The sequence below is a fragment of the Hyperoodon ampullatus genome (assembly GCF_949752795.1).
Source record: "Hyperoodon ampullatus genome assembly, chromosome: 13".
Lineage (NCBI taxonomy): Eukaryota > Metazoa > Chordata > Mammalia > Artiodactyla > Ziphiidae > Hyperoodon > Hyperoodon ampullatus.
The window spans coordinates 19,248,907-19,272,283 of record NC_136926.1 but is presented as its reverse complement, the minus strand read 5'-3'; the positions used below and the strand labels follow the sequence as shown (position 1 = coordinate 19,272,283).

The 23,377-nt window shown below is 52.5% G+C and overlaps 1 protein-coding gene across 1 annotated transcript in view; it reads right to left on the bottom strand.

The window, feature by feature from the left end:
• Nucleotides 1-5,632: 5,632 nt before the first annotated feature.
• CMKLR1 (chemerin chemokine-like receptor 1) overlaps nt 5,633-23,377 on the bottom strand; it is a gene marked incomplete at its 3' end in the record, with an annotated part of 37,701 nt that continues 19,956 nt past the window's right edge. The window contains exon 2 of the mRNA XM_079718079.1: nt 5,633-6,733. Coding sequence (XP_079574205.1) covers nt 5,633-6,730 — 1,098 coding nt within the window. The 5' untranslated portion in view covers nt 6,731-6,733. The remainder of the gene's footprint in view (nt 6,734-23,377) is intronic.

Here is a 23,377-nt window from a genome sequence, read left to right as displayed (position 1 = left end):
AAGAGGGTAGCTTGGTGAATGTCCAGGTTTGTAGAATAATGGTATTTAAAAATGATCCACATGCGCATTTCCACACACATCTCATTTCACAGCAGTCAGTGAGGTCCCAATATTATTACAAAAAAGCCTCAGTTTCACCATCTGCAAAATGGGAGGAGGGGAAGGGATGAACTTGATGAAACAGAGTTCCTTCCAAACTCAACAACCCTAAGATTCTCAGGCTCGGGAGGAAGTGACAAGGCCACCCAGACACCGCTTCCTCCCTCCAAACGAAAAACCAGTCTCTCAGATTCCCCCACTCTCACCGCCTCAAAAGCTGACACTGGAGAGAGAGCACATGCTTGCCATCGTTGTCCAGGGAGGAGTCTCTTCAGAGGACAGTTTATGTTTGCAAGTTGCTTTAGGGTCCAAAGAGACTGGGGTTTGAATTCTAGCTCTACCACTTACTAGCTGTGTGACACTGGGCAAGTCACTTCACCTCTCTGGACCTCAGTTTCCTCATCTGTACATGCAGATAGTAATGGTCCTTACCACAAAGATCGCTGTAAGGATTCAATGAGTTAATGACAGGAAAGTGCCTGGAGGGTGTCTGGAGGATCCCCCAGGGCAGAACTCGGTGACCTCCAAGGTTAAACCCCAAGTTCAAGCACTTGGAGTGTCGTCTGCTTAAATTCCCCTTAGCCACCACCCACAACTGCTGCATTAATATGCTTCTATTCCTCTTAGGTTAATATATGTATTATTTATAGGGCTTTATTAACTGCTCAGAGGGCTCCCCTGAGAAATATAAGTGTGCATTGGGAGGTACATCTGAATAATATTTACAATTAATTTCCGTCAATAAAGCAATGCACCGAGGTCTCTGTGCAGCTGAAACGAGCCCTGGGTTGGTTTCCCACTAACCGGTCCCTGGAGAAAGCTTGGGTAGCTTTTAACTATCTTTGGAATAGCCCACTTCTCTCAAGCTCCACCTTGGCTCCCAAAGTCCAGGCACCAGGGCATTCACCTGGATGCCGCAGCAGCCTCCCGCTTCCCCTCTCACCCCTCTCTAGCTTGTCTCCCAGAGCAGCCCTGGGCATCGGGCATCCTTTTAATAGGCAGGTCTGAGCACATGACTCCCTTAAACGTGGCTTCCCCTTCACCCCCATCCCACCGTCTGGCCCTGTCTCCTCTCCATCCTGTCTGGTCCCTATTCATTCTACTCGCCCTGCTGCAGCCTCCACCCCCTTTCAGTGGCTCAGAGCCATTCTGCTCCCTCCCGCATCAATGCCATTGCCCATGCTGTTTCCTCCACCTGAAACACCCTCTCCAGCACCTACCCACTGAACCAGTGCCTACCCATCCTTCACATCTCAGGTGTCTCTTCCCCCAGGAAATTTCCTTGGCCTTTGGACAGGGTCACATCTCTCTATAATATGTGGGTAGCATTTACTATGGTTGTTTTCCATTTGGGGTATGCTTTTTTTTAATTGGCTGTCACCACTGACCAATGAATGTGCTCAGGAGGACAGAGATGGTGTATGTACTGATCATCCCCGCATTCCCAGTGCCCACAGGGCCTGGCGGAGAGGACGTATAAAATAGATGCTTGTGGAGTGGATGAATGGGTGGATTTATAAACAGACGGTTATGGAAATGGATGGGTGTGTGAAAGGATGGCTAGATGAATGTGTAAATGGCAGCATCTGTCCTTGGGTGGCCCGATGCCTGGACTTAAGAGTAAGGAGTCCTGGGTTCAGTCCCTTCTCTGCCATGGCTTGCTATTTTGTCTTGGGTAAGTCACTACCTGTCTCATATACTTGGTTTCTAGGAAAATTACACGAGTGGAGGGAATATTTTTCGAGATGTGGATTTCTTGAAGTTCAAAATTTGGGGAATGGGAGCTCGGGAATTTCAGGGCTTCTCCTGCTGTCTCACAACATAGCAGTGTGACTTTGGACAGGACATTTCACCTCTCTGAGCCTCAGCTGGTATTCCACAAGTTGGGCGCGGAAGGCAAGGGTCAGGACCCCCCAGCATGGAGCCCCACGCTTGCTTCAGTTTCTTTATTTAAGAGAAATGTTGTCCTCAAAGAGGGGAAGCAAGCAAGCCCCCTACCTCAAGGTCTGACAAGCAGCTTCCTGGTTCCCCTGGTCTTGGATACCAGCCCCAGTAGCAATTTTCCAAAGCCAGAGCATCACAGCGTGTCAGGGAGGAACGGGAGAGGGAGGCCAGAGGCAGGAGTTGGGGAATCAGTGACCACTCCATCCAAGCCAGCACCACCTAATTTTGCAGATTTCTCGAAGGGCAGCTCTTGCGACCTCAGTTCCCTCATCTGTAAAATGGGAAAGACCTGGGTGGTTTGAGTTTGAATGGCCCTGTGGCTCTCATGATTGGATTCTCTCTTCTCCCACCCATCCTGGCCCCTAAGCGCTCCAAGCTTCAGGGCTTAAGGCAAACTCCTCCCTCAGCCAGCGCCTGGGTTGGTCCCCCCTTCTGAGCCCCTCCCTCTTGTCTTGCTCCTTCTTCTTCTTCTTCTTCTTCTTCTTCTTCTTCTTCTTCGCTCCCTTCCCCTCCCCCTCCCCCCTCCCTCTCCATCCTCCCAAGGGCTGAAGAACCTGGAGATTCAGGCAGCAGACCCAGTTCCGTTTACTACTGTGTGACCCTGAACAAGTGAGGTCCACAATCTGACCCTCCCTTTCTGCACCCCCCAAGGCGGGTCTGATGGTCCTCTTCTCACAGGACCGTTTCTGAGGGTTTGATGAGATTTTGTGCCCGACACACGGTAGATGCTTGATAAATGCCAGATCTCTTTTCTTCATTGTCGTTCTCTGTTTCCTTTGTGCTTCCCTCCTCCCTCCCTCTCCCCCACCCTCAGACAGCATCTTCTCTGCTTGTCCCTCTGCCCACAGCCCCGTGCCCCCTCCACCCACCCACCAAACCCAGGAAGCAGCACTGAGGCTCCACTGGCGGGTCCTGGACCTGGAGGGAGGGCTCTCGGGCACAAAGCGTGTTGGATGCCTGTGGAGTAATTCAAGTGAACACACTTTGTGAACTGCAGGGCCTTTGTATGTGTGACCTGTGGGGTCGTCAGAAGCTGTAGGGACAAGGTTGAAAAGGGTGTTATGGTTGCATTTAAGCATTTGATGCGGAACTACAATCGGAACAGGAAGACTTGGTGGGGCAGCCAGAAAGAGCGAGCCCTGGCTCCGAGGAGGAAAACAGCTGGTTTTCATTTTGCTCCTGTTCATCAGCTTTTCCAATGACAAAATGATTTCCTGGCTTCCCCAGCCTGGCCTGACCTGCAGGCAGCCTGGAAGGAACAAGAAACTGAGCCCCAAGAAACAGCACGGTCCTCCCCGAGTGGCTGGTGACTGTCTCTGGGGCCTGGAACGTGTCCCACTCCATCTTGCGCCCTGGATGCTTCCCCTGTGAAGTTGGAAAGGGGGGTGACAGGGGGCGCTGGGCAATATTTAAAGCTCCCTTAGCTCAAGCAAAGTTCAGATTGCTCAAAACAATCGGAGGCCCCAGTGGGGTCAATTCAGAGCTGCCTCACAAACACAATGACCCAACAAGGGAAGGAACAGTTTGTCTCTTAATGAGGTGTGATTCCAAACAGCCCACGGCCTCGGGAACTTGCCGCCAGCGCTGTGTTGCGCTGTGTTGATGTTACATCTGTTCGCTGTATCTTGTTGAAGTGGCTTCGCAACAAAGAAACTTGGAAGAGAGCAGAATATGGACACTTGGAGGCCAAAGGGCCCTCCCGCCAGGCCTCTCTCCCCACTGCCCTCCCCCGGAGAGCTGGTGGGGACACAGGAGGTGGGAGCCAGGGTGGGTGGCTGTGAATGGATGCCAAGGGAGCTGGGAGCCAAGTACATTTTCTTTGCCACATTGGATCGTTTTTGAAAACTATTTGCAAAGCTGCCTTTAGAGCCCTTACGATGTTTACATTAATCTGCTGAGCGATGCATATATATTTATGGTCAAAACCCCAAGCCTCTGCGGACCCATCTGAGCCAGACAGACCTAGGTTCAAACCTAGCCAGACTCTAACAGAGACCTGCTGGGTGCCCTTGGGCAAGTTACTTAAACTCTGAGCCCCAGATGCCTCATCCATAAAAGGGAAGTGATAATTGTACTTAACTCAGGGCTGCTGTGAGGGATACATGAGATACACATGTAAAGTGCTTAACATAGAAGTGCTAAATAAATGTAGGTTACCAAGATAGTCTAGAATATTCTCAATAGGTACATTCTCCGTAAAAGAACAGAGTTTCTGGGACTAGACGGAGCTGGGTTCAGACGGGTAACTGTGCCCCTGGCTAGCTGTGTGACGTTGGGTGTGTAACTTCCCTTCTCTGAGCCTCAGCTGTGTCGTTTGTAAATGGGACAATGACACTGCAGCACAGGGAGGTGTGGGCCCCAGAAAAGACAATGTGACTGCACATAGGAGGGGCTCTAGGCTGTGGGCCCCCCTCGGCCCTGCATCTCAGGAGCACAGTCCAGCGAGCCAGGCTCCAGATTCTGCTTCGAGCTCGGGGACTGAGCCCTCGGACTCAGCTTCAGCCCGTGAGGTGCTCCCAGGTTGCTTCCTGCAGCTGATTTTGAACTAGCCTCCAGCCAGGCTTTGAGGAAGTTGGGAAGGAGTATATGTCCCCCACCATCCTCCCATCTGCCTCCTGCCCTGGAGTGTTTTCTTCTGAGTATCTCCAACCAGAACCAGTGGATCAGGGAAGAGGGAGGAGTCCCTGTGGTGGGGTGGAGGCTGCTGGTGAAGCTGCCCACCTCGAACCAGCCCAGGGTAACAAATGCAAAGTGAGAACAGGGCTTGGGGCAAGGGGCTGGCATCACCCCCACCCCCAAAATAGCTACGGCCCAAAGCACCATCACCCTGGGAGGTTCGAGGGTGAGTTGATTCATGTCACGCCCCCTTTGAAAGGTCTTTTCTTTCTTCATTCCTTCCCCCAAACCCCCGAGTCCTCATCATAACCCTGCTTCTCTTGCCCTCACAAAGAGCCCCATGGCTCCTCAGGACCTGTTGTCTGTCTTTTCAGCTGATCTGAAAGTCAAATGCATGGTCCCGGGAGTTCCTGTGCTCATATGTCACCTTCTCTTCCCAGGGAACCTGGAGAAGGTGTGTGCATTTCCACACACCCTAACCCAGAGGAATGGCTTGAGTGGCAGGATTTCTGGCCAGCTATTGACAGAGGGATATGAGCGAGGTGTGACCTACATCACACTGGCTTTGCTCTGACCTCCTCTGCTCACACCAGGAATGGACCTTGAAAAGCGTTTGTGTCATTCCTGAGAAACACTCAGGTAGGTAACTGACCCCTCTGTCTTATGCCCATCCCAGTTCATGGCAGTGCTTTTGAGAATTCTCCCTTTTTTGCTTTGCATCAGTCAAGGCTGGTCTCCCAGGATGCATGGGATGCTGCTCCAAGGCTGAGCACTGTAGCATGCTCTGTCCTCTGTGCCCCTGGAAGAAAGGAGTCCTGAGCCCTGGATTCCCAGTTCCAAACACAGTTCAGCCCCATGCAAAATACAGCGGGCATCTGTGGGTGCCCAAGGTGTTCTTGCCGTGGTCTCGAGAAGGCGTAGCTTTGAGCCTCCAAGGTTGGGAGTATCCACGGGGGTGTGTTCCAGGCGAGGCTCAGAGCATGCTGGTCTCCCTCTCGTTCATGGATGACATCTTGGTGAAACTTCTGTGGCTGGGATAGGAGGAGTGGCCTGTGTCCTCACTCAGAGCATTGACCAGACGGGAGAAGAGGGCCACCTTGAACTTCTTGAAGTCCTGACCCACGAAGACGTACAGAATGGGATTCATGCAGCTGTTGGCAATGGCGATGGCAGTGGCCAGGGGCACACCCAGGCTGAAGACGGAGCCAGGCATGGTGCTGTGATGGAGCTCCAGAAGGTACAGCGTGTGGTAGGGGCACCAGCAGAGGAAGAAGGTGATAATGATGGTCACGATGATCTTGAAGGGCTTCTTGGTCTTGGCCAGGCGGTTGCGCCGCAGCTTGCAGACAATGGTGAAGTAGCAGGCGGTGATGATGAGCACCGGGATCAGGAAGCCACAGAGGAAGCGGGTGACGGTCACCGCCATGTGCCGGCCAAAGCCCACAGGGTCCATTTGGGGATGAGTGGGCCATGAGGAAGAGCTGGTGGCAGACAGGCTGAAGTTGTTAAAGCAGGATATTTTCCCGTGCAGATGGGCTGTGTCCCGGAAGACGAGGGATGGGGAACTCAAGAAGAAAGCCAGGACCCAGATGACCACGCAGGCCATGTAAGCCAGCCGGACGCTGCGGTGGTTCTGGGACCAGACGGGGAGGAGCACGGAGATGCAGCGGTCGGAGCTGATGACCGTGAGCAGGAAGACGCTGGTGTACATGTTGTGCATGAGCAGGAAGCTGCTGACCTTGCACATGGCTGTCCCGAACACCCAGTGGTAGTCCATGGCGGCATAAGTGATGTGGATTGGGAGGAAGACATTGAACAGGAAATCTGCAACGGCCAGATTGAGGAACCAGACGGTGTTCACCGTCTTCTTCATCTTGCAGGTGGCAATGATGATCACCAAGCCATTGCCCAGGATCCCGAGGAAACAGATGATGCTGTAGACGACCACCAGGAAGATCCTGACCACCCTGCCTTCCAGGGGAGATAACTCCTCGAAAACCACGATGGGGTCGAAATCATCAGAGTACACATACTCATAGGTGAGGGAGGTGTTGTTATCCTCATCCTCCATTCTCTGCAAGTGGAGGCAGGGGTCATTAGGGGAACTTTGATGAGAACTGGCTTTAAGGGGTGGACCACTGCCAGCGTGACTGACAGTGTCCTCCCGGGCTGTGAGCGAGGCCAACTGGGTGGCTTTGCTACTTTATTTACTTGACTAACACCTCTCAGGCACCTCCTATATATCGGGTACTATTCTAAAGGGTTGAGGTATGTAAACTCTTTTCATCCTCAGAATAACTCAATGAGGTTGTTACAAACCCCATTTTACAGATGAGAAAACTGAGGCACAGAGAGTTTAAGTCACGTGCCCAAAGTCATACAGCTGGGAAGAGGCAGAGCCAGGAGTCAGGCCCCAGCTTCAGAGTCTATGGTCCCTCTGGACCACCATGGTTTTGCTGCCTCTCTGGGACCCTCCCCTTTCCCTTACAGTCTAGTGGGAGACAAATATTCATCAGAAAAACTCCTCAACTCATGGAAAAATCGCAACAATGCTAAGCGCAATAAAGGAGAGGTGCGTAGTGCTGTTCTGACCATATTTGGTTCCGACCATATTTGGTTCCGACCATACTTCCAAAACCCAGGGACAGCTGCACTGACAGTGCACCCACCTCATCCTCGTCCCCCACTGATGCCCTTTGGAGAGATGAGTTCAGATCCCGTGTCCCTTACCGTTCACTGTTACGATGCCCAAAGCTCTCCAATGTGGGTCCTTGGCCAATCAGTCCCCAAACACAGCTGGAAACACCTGCAGGGAAGAATGAGGAACAGCAGTTGGCTCTGGATCTCAGAACCAGAGGTTTGGGTGGACCCAGAGCCAGAGGTTGAATGTATCGCTGTTACTCCCACTTTCCAGAGGAGGAAGCAGAGACTCAGAGAAGCTAAGTGATGTGCCCAAGGTTACCCAGCTGGGAACCCCTGAACCCAGATCAACAGCTGAACCCTTCATCCCAACCCCCATCTCCACCGACCCCCCCATCCCAGCACATCCAGAGATGAGAACCCGATTCAGGGGTGGGTGCAGGGGAAGGTGCAGGGGAGAGAGTATGGATGGCTCGATACAAATCCACTGCCAGGGCAGGACCCAGAAAACACCATTTCAGGCAGTGTTGGGGACATAGGAGACAAGAAGGGGAACTGCCCAGAGCACCTACTATGTGCCAAGAACTATAATTCCCTCATCACATTAAATCCTCCCAGAGGTTCTTCCAGGTAGGTGATACTACTCTTGGTTTGGAGCTGCGGAAACTGAGGCTAGAGAGAAGCATCCTTCTCACTGGGCATCCTCTGGGCCCTCTGGTACCAAGAATTGGGCCCTGGTGTCACAACGGTCCAATGAGACAGACACAAATACATTCCCTGAGCATCTACTGTATGCCAGACAGCTGAACTGGTACTTCATACAATCCCCATAACAACCTTGTTGGGTATTTTCCCAATTTATGGAAGAAGAAACAAAGATTGGAGAGTTCGCAAGCTTGGGAGGTCTTGGAGGAGGTGGTCTCATGCATCGTTCACACCCAGCCTTGGCCACCTGCCAGCTCTGTGGCTTTGGACACATGATTTCTCCTCTCTGAGCCTCAGTTTCCTCATCAGTAAAATGGGAATACTCACTACTTCACAGAAAGGATGTAAGAATTACAGGCAATCAGGAATTTGGAGCATTTGGCTCCGTGCTGGCACGCTCGATAAATATTAGTGATTACGTTGCAACCCAAGGGTAAACAGCTGAATTCTGAGCTGGAATTCGAACCCAGGGTGCTGACAACCCAGAGCCCATGCACTTTCCACCACCCATGTTTTCCCCATCCGACAAATGGGCTCTAAACCAGATGTTTCAGCCTGGCGAGACTGGCAATCGACACTTCATTATAAATAAGTCCAACCCTTCTCCATATAAATTCATCATTGCTGCTTGATGGGCTTGAGGTTGTATTTTATTGCATAAAAGTCATCTTGTGCTTTTTATTAAATAAAAGCCACTTGGAAATTTCCATTGAGGACTCTGGGCTCAAAGGAGTGGGCGTCATCCCACTCTGCAGCCTGGGAGAAGATTCCAGAGGTGTCCAACCAGGGGTCCCCAAGGACTTCCTGTGGGATGCGGAGAGAAGATGGGGAGGCAGCAGCTGCCCCCTCCCCTGACTCCCACAGCTGGGGGAAACGTGACAGGTGTTCACGATAATAACGTATGTGCTGAGCATGTGATTCAGCTGGTCTCACTTTGACCCAGGAGGGGCCACAGCGAGGCTGAAGGAGATGAAGACCCTTACCCAAGGGTCTTCTTGGGGAGGGGGTGGGAGAGCCTGGATTTGAACCAGGTCTGCAGAATGTGGGATCTTGCCCGCCACTCCACGCTGCAAAATCATGATCTCATGACAGCCACCGAGTGTGTCCTCGAGGAAGGAATGAGCATGTCCACGTTCCCTGTTCTGGGCTGTGCAGGATCCAAGGACGAGGCCGTGGCTTCCCAGGGTGCCTTCCCACAGGGACAAGACAGAGGTAGTGCTGTGTCCTGAGCAAGGCCAGGCTGCCCCCAGGGAGTCCCGCGGAAGGGCATCCCCTAACCTGGGCATCGGAGGCTTCCTGTGGCAGGTGGGCTATGGGCTGAGTTTTAAAGGACACTCGTGAGTTAAGACGGGAAGGAGGGAGGAGGGAGAGCATGCCAGGCTGTCTCCCCCGCCCCCGCATCCCCCCTCATTAGCGGGCGGGGGGCGGTGTCTGAGCCCCCAGAGGAGGGCGGAGAGTAGCAGGGTCTCAGGACCCAGCAATTGGCACTGAAGCAGCTGCAGAAATGCGACGTCATGTCTGGCTCTCCCGCTGGGCTGGAAGCAGCTCGGGGTCAGAGGTCACAGGTCTTTTCATCTTTGAGCAGGGTGGAGGCCAGGCTGGGCCTGCACAGGGTGGTGCTGACATCCCCCAGCATGTCTGTCCAACTACTCCTCACCCCTCATCCCCCCAGGAATGTCAGTGTCCCCCATAGTTGTGTGCCCTTCCCCTCCACTCCCCCCTGCCTGAGCCCCTGGGATCTCCCTGCAGGGGGGCGCCAGTCACAGGTTTGCCCTCAGCCTCGACCTCTGCTCTATCCCGACGTACATCCCTCCCATCCTGTACTGCCTCCTGTACTGCCTGGGCAGTACAGCAGAGCAGTCAAGGACACAGACCCTGGGGCCCAGCCTAGCTACCAGAGTCCAAATCCTCCTCCTTCATGAACTGCCTGTGACCTTGAGCCACTCAGGTGTCTTCTCTGTGCCTCAGTTGTCTTATCTATAAAATGGGTATGATCGTAATAGTTCAAATGGTTGAGAGGATTAAATGTCACATGCAAAGTACTGAGAAAAGGGTCTCTTATGGGGTAAGCACTGTGTTTTTACTGTCATTGTTACTGTTGTTATTATTATCATCATTTTTCCCCCTCAGTCTTCTACTCTTAACTCCCTTCTAAAATGGCCTTTGCCATTCTAAAATGGTGGGAGGGGCCAGGAAGGCCAGAGGACCTGTGCACCTTGCCCACTTGTCTCCCCAGCTCTGGGTTCAAGGGCAGGTCAAGGGCGATACAGGCGAGAATTTGCTTCTCTAAGCTCCAGTCTCCTCATCTCTCCAGTGGGGTAAGAACCCTTCCCTCATTGCTGTTGGCAGGGTCATAAGAAATGACAATGACTCCTTTGCCAATTGTAAAGAGCTGTAAGATTCTCATTGTTCAGATTCCTTAAACCCTCTGTAACTAGGAAGCTTAGGAAAAAAGGGTATAAGTAGGGCTTCCCTGGTGGCGCAGTGGTTGAGAGTCCGCCTGCCGATGCAGGGTACACGGGTTCGTGCCGGGTCCGGGAAGATCCCACATGCCGCGGAGCAGCTAGGCCCGTGAGCTATGGCTGCTGAGCCTGCGCGTCCGGAGCCTGTGTTCCGCAATGGGAGAGGCCACAACGGTAAGAGGCCCGCGAACCGCAAAAAAAATTTTTAAAAAGGGTATAAGTATAAGTATACATACATAATATGTGTATACTAACATTGTATACATAATGTTAGTATACATTATGTGTATACTAACATTGCATACATAATATGTGTATGGCTAACATTTACTTGAGCACTCCCTATATGCTATTGTGCTCTGCAATAGCCTTACAAGGATACATTAGCTTGCAGGTAAGAAAACTGAGGTTCAGAGAGGTGAAGCAACTTGCCCGAAGCCACACAGCTGGGAAATCTGACTCCAGAGCCTGACTTCCAAGGATCCCAAGTGAAAAGTCTCTTGGGTTCCCCCTGCTTCCCTGAGAGATTAGGAGTCCCAATCCCACCTCTCTGAGCTCTCTAAGCCTTAGCTTTGAACCCTGAGATCCCAGACCTTCATCACATTCTTGATCCTCCCATGGAGCTGCCTTCCCCGGTTTCCCTTTGCCTTGCCTTCAAGGTCCCTACAAGCAGCTACCACAGGGAAATCACATCTGTGATGCTGTATTAGTCCTGGACAATGATGCTACCCACTGCCTCTCTCAAGATGCCCTTTATGAAGTTCCCTGCCCAGTGAGAAATGCCCTGGAGAATTCAAGGTAAGGGAAAACATTATTTCCTCTGAGGAACTAGGCTGCTTCCTCAACCTTAATAAACAAAATTCTACAAAGGATCACGTTTCCCTTTTTGATGTGGCCATAAGGAAGCTCAGAGTCACATCTGCAGGTCAGAGGCAGCAAGCCCATTCATCCTGCTGGTCTGCAATTTCTGCATTGGTTGGCTCTGATGTCTACATCTAGCTATACTTTATGTTGGTTAGTTCCTTGTGATAGATAAATCGGGGCACACTCTAGCCCAAACACTGTACCAAGCTTTTTAATGACATTCACTCACACATCCCTAACAAACCCCAGCAGTAGTACTGCTATTACTCCCAATGTAAAGGTAAGGAAGTAAGGCTAAGGCACACAGTCAGCTAGCAGCCAGTTCACACCCAGGTTGCTGTGACTCTGCGCCCTGCTCTTAACCATCTTGCTTTCCAGGAAGTGGAGCACATCTTTCCATGTCTGTTCATACCCTTGCTGATGCCCCAGGGTCCCCAGCTCCACCCTCCTGGGAAACCTCCTCTTTGCTCCCTTTTTTTAGCCCCTCAAGGAACCCATGTTCCCCAGTTTTCAGGACAATCTGGCTGAGGTCTGGGGCACAGATGGGAATCCTTTGCCAAAGCTGACATTGTCCATCACAGCCCAGGAAGGCAAGTGAGCCTGTAGCCAGACTGTCCTTCTTTCTGCCCTCGGCTCCCCAGGGAGCCCAGGGGACAGATGAGCTGTCCTGGCTCGGCTCCCAGATTCTTCCTGTGATCCCAAACTTACACCCATTTGGAACCGGGGCATAGAGCTGGTCTGCTCTGAGTCTCCTGAGACAGACTCCCCGAGCCCGTCTTGGCAGTCTTCTTTGGGACAGTTCCCATAGGTCCCCAGAAGGGGATGCCAGGGAGGAGGTGGTAGGGGAGGCAGGAGACCCACTATGACACCAGAGCAAGTTGCTTCCCCATCTCTGAGCCTCGGTTGTGCCATCTGCAAAATGGGAATGCTAATAACCCCTGCCCTGCTTACTTCTCAGGACTGCCGGGAGCACGCATTAAGGCCCTTCAGCTTGTCCCACGCTTGGTGAGGATGATGGAGAAAGACCCAGTGTGAGTCAAGGCCCTGGGAGGTCTGAGAGCTCCACTTTGTGGAGAGACAAAGCTTCCCGAAGTGAAGCAACACATTTGCTACGTGGCATCTGCCAAAAATCAAAATCACTCTTTTTTTCAGAGAGTAAGAGTTTCTATTCCCTTTTAAATTTCCTCTACAAATTCAAACTCATCTCTGAAAACCAGGCTCCTCTCCAGCCGTTTTTCCCTTGGCAGCCCTCCCTCCACCCTCTGCAGTGGGTTAAATGTCCTCCCTCAAAAAAAAAAAAAAAAGATACGTCCACCAGAACCTGCAAATGTGACCTTATTTGGAAAAATGGGTCTTTGCAGATGTAATTAACATAAGGATCTCAAGATGAGATCATCTTGGATTAAGGTGGACTCTAAATCCAATGACAAGTGTCCCTATAAGAGGAAATGACAGAAGGAGGTTTGACACAGAAACAGAGAAGGCCATGTGAAGAGGGAGGTGGGGCCTGGAGGGATGCAGCCACGAGCCAAGGAACACCCAGAGCCCCAGAAGCTGGAAGACACAAGGAAGGGTCCTCCCCTAGAGCCTTCAGAGGGAGCAGCACAGCCTGCGATGGCTTGTTTTCAGACTTCTGGCCTCCAGAACCACAAGAGAATATACATTTCTACCGTTTTAAGCCACCCGGTGTGCAGTAATTTGTTACAGCAGCCCTAGGACACTAATACACCCTCCGTTCTGGCTCCGCCGGCACCCTGCTCCCCACTGCGGGGCATGCAGTATTTATATGATTATTACTGGCTTCACCCATCTGACTAGATTGCAAGCTACCTGAGGGGGAGGACTGGGTCTTATTCAGGCTCCATATCTCAGGTCAGAGCAGAATGTGGGCACCAAGTGGGTCCTCAGGATATTGCTGTGTCCTCACATGGTCTTCCCTGTGTGCTGTGCGTGTCCTAATCACCTCTTCATATAAGGACATCAGGCAGATTGGGTTAGGGCCCACTCTAATGACCTCACTTTTCCCTAATCACCACTTAAAAACCCTGTCTCCAAATACAGTCACATTCCCAAAGTACAGGGATTTAGGACGTCAGCATATAAATTTGGGGGAGGGGATACAATTCAGCCCACAACACCTACATAGTTGTCATTATTGTTAGAACTTAACATTGTTATTTGCTGTTCCTCCAGATCGCTCCCTCTGTACTGGGATTGCCATCTGTAATGTACAGGGAATGCCTTCCTGCAAATCCGAAAAGACAGCAACCCCAGCAGAAAAATGGGCTAATGATATAAACAGGTAATTTACAGGAGGGAAACCTCCAAACTGAGGTATTAGACAAACTGATCATCAAAGACATGCGAATGAGAACTGTGGAAAGGTTCTAGAAAGCTGGGATGGAGATCCCCTGGGGTTGGCACAGGCTTCATGCCTTGCTGCAGGTAGCCGTGAACCCCTGTGTGCCCCCCAGCCCATGTGCGGTGTTTGGAGGGGCATGCCTTAGCTTTGGTTCTCCAGAAGCAAACCTCACATGAGCCTTCCTGCAAAGGTGATTATTAAGGATTAGGAAAGGGAGGAGGTCCGACAAGGAGGCAATGCCAGGCAAAATCCCCGGGAAGGTGGCTTGGTTCATGCCGGGCCAGGGAACAATGGAGGTTGAATTCCAGGAGGCTATTTATATCCCTCCATCCCGTCCTAGGAGGGGCGCAGTCCCAGGCCCTCCCAGCACCTGAGGGCAGTCCTCAGACAAAGAGCCACAGGTGCGGGCTGTCAGTAGCGAGAGCCTACCGGGAGGCTGTGTGCCCCCAAACAGTCAAAGATCCAGGGGTCTCGGGAAGCGCAGGGGCATCTGCTGACGGCTGGAAGCTGGAAGCTGCTTACGTCCGGTGTGGGAGAGGCAAAAAGCTACGCAGCTGTTAGAAGCAACAGATTAGCAAATGTACACACAGCAAAAGAACTCAGCAATTTAAAACCACCTACCCAAATCGCACATAAGTACACTGAAAACAAGCATCCAAAAGCAGCAACACAGTAACACACGTTTTGCAAGAACAGGGCCAAATAACGAGATACACACTGAACAGATTAGGATGGCTCCTTGGGAGCGGGGGTGGGAGGGAGAGGGAGAAGGAAAAGGGGAAAAAGGAAATGAATGCAGAGACTAATGAAAATAAGACAAGGGCGGGGGCTTCGGAGGCCTCTGAGGCCGATGGGGATGGGTGGAGGGGTGTCATTATGTCAGCCTTCCCTCCCCTCCTGAGGTCCAGAAAAACCCAAAGCCAACAAACACACACCCCAAATTCCTGCCCGGGGTTCAGGCTTGGGTAGTGACCAGCCCATGCCTGGGTCACTGAATCCCTCATAAAGCCACATTGGGCAGGGGAAGGACCAAACAAGCAGCCTTGTCCCTGCCCGGGGCCTTGAGAGCCCCGCCCTGCCAGCCTCCTCCATCAGGCTGGGAATGAACTTGGACGAGCCCACAAAAGGAACAGCATCAACCCAGTCAGAGGTGACTGTGCGGTGGCCAAGGCCCGATTCCTCCTGCCGGAGACCAGATGGACCAGGCAGAAGACACTGCACAGATGGTCCTGCCCTGCCCACCTGGCCAGGGCAGACAGACCTTTGCTGGGGGAGGGGTGGGAGAGCTCAAGGCCACATCTGGTTCCTCCCACCACAGAGAGCAGAAACCTCAGGCAGATGTTCTTTGCTTAGTTTTTATTAAGCAAACATGTATAGAGCCCTCACCAAATTCCAGGCATGGTTCTAAGCACGATTACAGAAGAGGAAATTGTGCCAGAGAGGTTAAGTGCCCAAGGTCACACAGATAGCTCAGGTAAGCAAGATAGGCCAAGTTGTCATTCCAGACAGGAGGAAGCTCAGAGCCTGATGAACTGCCAGACCCACTCTCCTTCCTTGTCCACTGCCTTCCCTCCTCGGGACATTCCAGAATCTTCTAGTCATTGCCCCAGTGGAACCTCCCAAGAGTCCCCAGGAGGTCAGGGTGTGCATTTTCCAGGTGGGGCAAGACGAGGCTCCCCTGGGTTTCCCCCAAGCCCCCCTGCCTTTAGGTAATGGCCCTAAGGGGAACATGTCACATCCCAGGTGCTGCAGGAAAAGCCCTTTGGAGGGGGGCTCATTCATTCATCCATTCTTCAAGGATGTGTGCAGCCCGCTGGCCCCTGGCCCTGGAGAGGAGGCCAGGGTGCCGTGAGCACGGCTCTTCCCACCTGGACCTCCCCCTAACCCTGCAGGGTCACTGTCATCAGTCCTGATTTACTGAGGGGATGTCTGAGGCCAGGCTTCAGTGGGAGAAGGGTCATCTGCCTGCAGTCACACACCTGGTTAGTGGCAGTGCAGGGATTTGAACATGGGTCCTTAGGAATCCAGGGCCCCACCTCCTCCAGCTGCCACCTGCTGGCCTATGTCCCCTGGACTCAGGGGACAGCAGGGCTGAGAGCCATCTGGGCGGCAGATGTGGCCTTCAGCTTCCTCTCCGTGTCGTTGCCACGCCCCTCTGCCAGAGTGTGCAAAGGACTCGCTCCCTTTCTGTCCGGGTCTGGTCTCTCCCTGCTTGCTTCTCTGTTGTCAGCCTCTATCTTGGTCTCTCTCCCTTTGTCTCGTCTTGTATTCTCTGTGTGTCCCTGTCTCTGTGTCTCACCCTGCCTCTCACTTCTCTGTGCAGTCTCCCTGTCTTCTCTTTGTCTCCCTGTTCCCTCCCTCTCTCCCCACCCTCCCCCCTGAGAGGCCAAGCCACCCCTCACCTTCCGGCATCACTCACCTATGTGCCTAGCGGGCTACACCGCAGGCTGCCACCCTGTCTCCCAGCCTGCTGCCTTCCGGCTGCTGCCTCTCCAGCCTATGGCTAACCGTCTCCTGGCTGCAGGCCCCAGACCGAGTGCAGGGGCTTTATCAGGGCCCGTGGGCGTGGGAGCCCATCGGGGAAACTGGAAACTCTTCCCCCCATGTTTGCCCTGGCTCCTGTCCGCGTCTCCCACCTCCCCCATGGCCCACCCTGACACTCTGGGCCGGGCGGCCCCGGATGCCTCTCCTCCAGCTTTCGGAGCCTCCAACAGGCTCTCAGGAGCTGGGAGGCCCCTCAGAGGGCATTGTTTTGTAGCCGGGGAAACGGAGGTCCAGGAGAGGGACTGACCCTCCCTAAGCCTCAGAGAAGAGGGCCTTAGCCTGTCTTGCACGTGATGTATCCCAGAGCCTAGAAGCCGGCCTGGTGCCTGACATACCTTAGGCCTCACCACTCCACCCTCCCCTTGTGGCATAGATTTGCAAATGTAGCCTCACTCAGAGAGGTGAAGTGACTCACCCCAGCTCACACAGCCTTTAAGCATCAGCCCAGGGTTTGAACCAAGGACTCTCTGACCCCCAAACCTTGGCTATTTCTACTTGTCCAAGATCACAGCCTCAGCCAGCAGGTGAAACGTAATGGGGCCTTCCAGGCACCACTCTCCCGGTCAAAATGTCCCTCCTCGGCGGTGTCCCCCCCACCCCCAGGCCCTGCCAGCCAGCTTTGGTCCTGAAACCTTGGCCTCTGCCACAGTCCCCTGGCTGGTCCCATCCACCAGTCCCTCATCCTTCAGGGCAGAGAGAGGGGGCCTCCCAGCCCCACAGCCGGCTCCAAGAGATACTCAGGGGTTACCATCCCTGGATCCCTAGCCCTGAGAGACTCAGGAATCTCGAAACCACACAGCAGCAGCTGTTCCAGCCACAGCCCTGGCTGCCAGCGCTGGGACAGAATTAGCTCTGTGTCGGGAGAAAATTTCCTCCCTGGTCCCACACCCACACCCGGGAGCTCTGCCTGAGTCACTGTAGTGGGGATCGAAGGTGCTGGCTGCCTAACAGCCTGCCCCATTTTCTTTGGGTTGGGATAGGGCTGCGTTTGGGCTTAGGACTCTGCAGCAGTGGGCAAAAAGCAAGGAGCTTATGCCCTTCGATGTGGGCAACCTGCTTGCCCAGAGGCCCCAGGAAACCTCCAGTGCCTGATGGGAGCACTGAAGCAGGAGACTGCCCCCACCCCCCACCCCCGCCAAATGTCCACTCCGCTGCCTGGATCCCCCCCATTAGAATGATCCATGCCTTCTCCCCAATGTGCTGTCCTCAAATTCACTGCTCCCTGCTCTGTGCCCTACAGGCTGAGCTGTAGGAATAATATTATTAATTCCCTGCCCTCTGACCTCCAGTTGACTTAATCCACAAAGGCCCAGCAGGGGCTGCAGGACAGGAAGAAAGCAGGTCGGGTGTTTATTGTCCCAGTGCCCTCCCTGCAGGGTCTCCATGAGTCGGTCACAGCTACACAACCTGGGTCCCAGTAACCAGTCCCTCCCTGACCCCTCGGCCTAAGGGCAGGAAGGTCTCCTTGTATCTTAGACCTGGGGTCTAAGATACAAGGATACATCATTTATGCTGTCCACACTTTCCAAGTCCTCCCTTGCCTAAGCACTCATCAAGTCCCCATTTGAGTGGGTCATCTGTTTCCCGCTGAGACCCTGACCCAGAATCCAGACTCTCCGTGTCTCCCCCTCCAACACCCACACGTCTGTTTCCTAAACAGCTCACAAATCTGTCCATCATTTCTGCCCGCCTGGGTGAGGGCTAGAGACCCCTAACCAGCATGTCATTTCCACTATGATTTCATTTTCCACCTAGTAGCTGGAGAGACCGTTTCAAAATGCAAATCGCATCACAGCCCTCCCTGCTTAAAAGCCCCTGGCAGCTCCTTGTTCTTAGAACAATGCTAACTCCTTACCAATGTCCCAAAGGCCCAAAGCAGTCTGGCCCCTGCCTACCCTAGGACTGAGCTGAGGCTGGACCCCAGCCCCAGAGAGAATCCTGACTCGGAAGCAGATTCCTGGCCCAGGTAGAGTGCGGACTCTTCCTTGCAAACACAGCCCCACTATTTTACTTCAGACCCAGCAGCTATTCCAGCCACAAAAGACCCCCAAGATTGTTTGGATGTATGTCTCTCTTTGGACATACGTCCAAGATTGTTTGGACGTATGTTGTTTGGACGTATGTCTCTCTTTGTTTGGACGTATATCTCTCTTTCCAGGCCAAAAAGCTACTCTGGCCCCCACCGTGGGTCCAATGCACAAACACTACGAATTCTCCCGGCCACTCAGCTTACATCCAAAGTGGTCAGGGAAATAGCCTGGGTCTCTCCCCCATAAACAGTGCCCCAGCCTCTGGAGGTGGCCTGTAAACAGATTTTCTCCCGTGCTTATAACCCACTGGACTGGGAGGCCCGGCATCCCATTCGCTTAATCCCCTGAAGTCAGCCTTGAGTCCACTCACACAAATAATCCCCAGGCTGTGTACACAGAGTATCTGGAAGGCAGCAGTCACAGGGGTTTTACGTGAGCCGCTCAGGATGTGGTCGGAGGAGGCTGCCAGCGCTGGTCGCTGTCTCCCCAGTGCTGGCAATGCCCTCAGTGCTCTGCTCATGGCGTGGGCTTGGAGCCCAGACGCTTGAGTGGCTCCTGGGTGCCCTGCGAGTTGTCATAGTTCCAGCCCCTGTCCCCCTAAATCCAGGCCAGCACAGCCCACCTTCAGCCCTGAGGGCCAGGCTGCATCTGATACCGCCCCAGAGCATGGCTTCTCCTCTGGGTACCTTGAGACGCGTGGAAGGGAGCAAAGGAACTGTCCCCATCTTTAGTGCCCCAACCTGCTGCAGGAGAGAAGGGCAAGGAAGCAGAAGACCGGCCTCATCTGCTTCTGCAACCCTTCTTTGCAGCCCCTCCCTCTCTCTCTGTTACTCTGAGAACCTTACCAGGCCCCTGAAAGTCACTCCTGGACATTCTGGTAAAGAGCTTTTGACCCTAGAATGCCAGGGTTAAATATTATAATAATCACCAAAATATCAATATTTTATTGAGCACCTACTATATATGCCAGGACATTGAGAAGCACCTTATGTGTATCATCTCACACAAACCCAGGGGGATTATTATGGCCATTTTAGAGTTGAGAAAGCCAAGGCCAGAGAGGTTAAGAATCTTACCCAAAGTCACGTGGCTAGTGAGAGGCAGAGGTAGGATTTGAACCCAGATTAAGAATACAGTGCTCTTTCTTTTATACCTTACAGGATCTACTTGGCAAATGTCTTTAGATAAATCCCTGACCATTGGGGGCCTTGGTTTCCCCAACTGTAAAACAAGGAGGTTGGAGTTGATGGCGTCAGAGGCTCTCTTCCAGCTTTAAAATATGTCATAGTTGAATGGGCCAAGTGTCTGTCTATTCCCAGCCTTGTGCCCATAAAAAGACAGCATGGCTCAGCTCCACGCTGTGTGACCCCAGACAAGTTGCTTTACCTCTCTGAGCTATAGTAGGGTTGCTTATAAAATGGCAATAATAAAACCTTCCTTTCAGAAAATCCAGGGATCTGGATGAAGAGATCTCTTGGGACCCCTTGCAGGCCTAAGATCTCTGGGATGGAAGTTCAAGGTTAATTTACAAGCCTCCCCACCACCAAGACCCCAAGTCTGGAGTCCTTACTGACTGTGACAGTGTTGTCTCAGACTCGCCCCCCTCCCCCTTCCCAGCTGCGCAGTGGCTAAAGGCCCATACTTGAAAGTCAGCCAGACCAGGTTTAAAGGCCCTTCCTCATTCAGTGACTGTGGACATATTACCTCTCTTCTCCAAGCCTCAGTGTGCTCATTGGTAAAATGGGGCTGATATTATTACCTCCCTCCTAGGGTTACCGTGAGCATGTCATGAAATGATGAGGTGAACGTGGTATCTGGTGCACAGCAGGCGCTCAGCAAACGTTTGTGTAGAAAAGTCAGATGGTGACGTGCCTGTGAGATCCGGTAGCATCCCTGTCTCATGGAGGGAGGGGAGAAAGCCAGGCCGAATATCCAGTTTGCAGATTCTGAACCAAAGCAAAGGGCTGTGTTACCAGGAAACCCACGGAGCTCAACGATGAGCCTGGATGGTGTCTGGAAGTAGAGGAGGGCTGGGAGCCAGCCAGCGGTTGCTCTCAGCCTCCTCCTTCCAGACCAGATGCCGCCTGGGGCCGGATGAGGAAACGGTGGCTACTGCCATTCCCTCCCCCTCTCGGCCCCTTCTCCCTTCCTGGCATCCCCACATCCTCTGCCAGAGCTTCTGCAAAGCATTTTTCAACTTGACTATAGTCCCTAGGTTAAAACAAGCATTGTCCCACTTCCGGCTGCACAGGGCATTAAAACATAACAAGGAGGTGCCCGGGCTATGTGGCCTCGGGCCCATTCTCCACATCTCCAACCTTCCGTTTCCAACCTGTCACATAGAGATGGCCCAACATACTGTGAAGATGAAGGAAAATGATCTATATGAAGCACCTAGCAAAACAGCCAGCCGCTCATAGGGCCTCAGATGATGCCAATTTCCCCTTATGCCCATTTAACAGATAAGAAAACTGAGATTCAAACAAGTTTCATGGTCTTTCCCACAGTTACCCAGAAAGTGAGCAATGGGTATGACCAGGAGCTCTAGGCTGGACTTTGGGCTTTGCCTTTCCTGGTTTTCCCTGGAATCATGTTCCATATCACTTAGAACTAGATTTCAATGCCAGCTCCAGCACTTAGAGGCTGTGTGACCATGTACAGGTTGCTTCACCTCTCTGAGCCTCAGGCTCCTCATCCATAGCATCTTTCTCTAGGAGTTGTGAGGATACAATAAAACAAGGCTGGTAAAGTGCTTGGCATTGTGCCTGCCATGATCACCATTACCAATACTATTAATACCAGTAATTAGTAATATTACACGAAAGGGGGGCGGATTTATCTCACAGCAGTGAAACTGGAAAATATGTTTCCACCCTCTTGGTGGGGTCCTTTATTTTAGGATCCAAGGAGAACTTGGCAGGACACAGCCTTTTCTGGAATTCCCAGAATGTCAGGGAACATTGGGTAAATTGGAGACACCAGGAGGCTGCAGCGTCAGGTCACAGAACCCTTTCCAGCCTTCTCCTGTGTCCCATCTGCTCGTCGCCTGAGCAGCCCTGAGGCCCCAGCACATCTAGACAAGAGCAGCCCCGCCCAGGCCCCTCACTGTCTGCCCAACAGCCCTGTTCACTCCAGGCCACTTTGTTTCGGAGACTTCCTGCCTCTGGCCTGGAACGTCCTCCTCCATGGCCCTGTCACAGGAGGAAGTGCGCGCAGCATGGGCCTGGGGTTCCAGGAGTGCGGTTTGGCACCTTTGCCTGGGAGAGGTCAGAAAACAGAAGCCCTCTTGGAGGGTGAGGGAGGGGAAGGGAGGGCGAGGTGGGGTCCCTTCCAGACAGGCTGACTCAAACCCTCCAGGAGGCTGAGAAACTTCCGACAAGATGGCCTTGACATTGGGCTAACGGAAAGCTCAGAAGGCCAAGGATTCTTCCCTCCAGTTCTCCAATTCTCCTCTCTCCCTTCCTCCATCCTTCCAAGAAATATTTATTAAACACCTATTGTGTGCCAAGCCCAGATCCAGATCCAGATCCAGGGGCTACAGCGGGGAACAAAATGGACACATTGCTTCCCTGGAGGGGCTGGCATTCTCAAGGGTGAGGACTGGGTAACAAACAGATAAACAAATTTGTAATAAAGAGGACAAACACCTCTAGAGCCAAACTGCCTGGGTTTGAACCCCTGCCCTGCCACTCACCAGCTGTGTTACTGTGGGCAAGTCACCACACCTCTCTGTGCCTCAGTTTCCTCATCTGAAAAATGGGGGTGATAGCTCTTTCCTCATAGGGTTGTTAGGAGGATTAAATGAGTTTACGGTGGTAATGTTTAGAAGCATGCCTGGTTCACTGGAAGCACTATGTAAGTGCTGGAAAAATGAAACGAATATAACAGATGGTGATATATGCTATGAACTAAAATATAAAGAGGAGTGGGGCACAGAGATGGGGGCGGGGTGCTATTTTAGGCAGAGTGTTCCGAGAAGGCCTCTCTGATACGGAGACCTTTGAGCAGACTTGAATACAGGGAGAGGGAGACATATCACTATCTGATGGAAGAGCACTTCAGGCAGTGGGAAGGGTAAGTGCAAAGGCCCTGAGGCAGGAGCAGGTTTAGCAGGTTCAAGAAACAGCATGGATCCATTCATTCAAACATCCATTCAATAAGCAACTAGTGAATACCTTCTAAGTGTCACACTCCTTGTTGGAGACTGTGGGAGTCTATGCCCCCAAGTAGGGGAGGTGGGTGCAGGAACATGGCATAGTCAGTGCTCTGAGATGTCACCTAAAATCCAGACTTCCAGCAAACCAGCCCTATTGGGCCTGCATCACAGACAGGATGAGGTTCTTGGCAGCCTCCCTATCAAACCCCTTGACTCTGGGGCAATGAGTCTGCTGTGATTCACCATGGAGCCTGCCCTGGCTCTCTACTGTTTTCAAAACAAGAGCAAGATAAGAGAAAGATGAACAAAGTCATTCTCACTTTCAGCTTTAATGGGAGAGTGTGGATTTCTTTGTGGAAGTGGAGAATGTTCTGATGTTAGTCAGTCGGTGTCTCCTGCCTGACCTTGTTGCTGGCTGAGTTTGTGGCCCTGGCTCTGTACAAAACAAAGGTAGCCAGGGAAATCAGGGGAGGCTTCTGGGAGGAAGTGACATTTGAGCTGAGGCTTGAGGGGTATGAAGCCTTTGCTTAATGGAGCAGTGGAGGGAGAAGGCATCTCCACAGAGGAAACTGTGTGCAGAGGTACAGAGGCTGGGTAACGTGAGGTTAGATTGTGTGTGGGTGTCTGTGTGTGTGTGTCTGTGTGTGTGTGGCGGGGATTTTGGGGGAATGGCAGGAGACGTGGCTGAGAAAAGAAGAGGGGTTCAGATTATGAGACCTCCTGCAAGGTACCAAATTTATCCTGTGGGCAATAGGGAGCCATGGGTGGTTTTTAAGCAGAGGGGTGTCCATTTTTCTAAACAACCCCAGCTCTAACCCAGGTGGCTCATACGGAAACTGCATTGGAAGAGGGGAGACTGGAGGCAAGAGGCTAGCAAGAGACCTGATGAGCTGAGTGAGAATCCCCCACCAGCTCCAGATCCACTCAGAACTGGCAGTTTTTGGAGGCTTCAGAA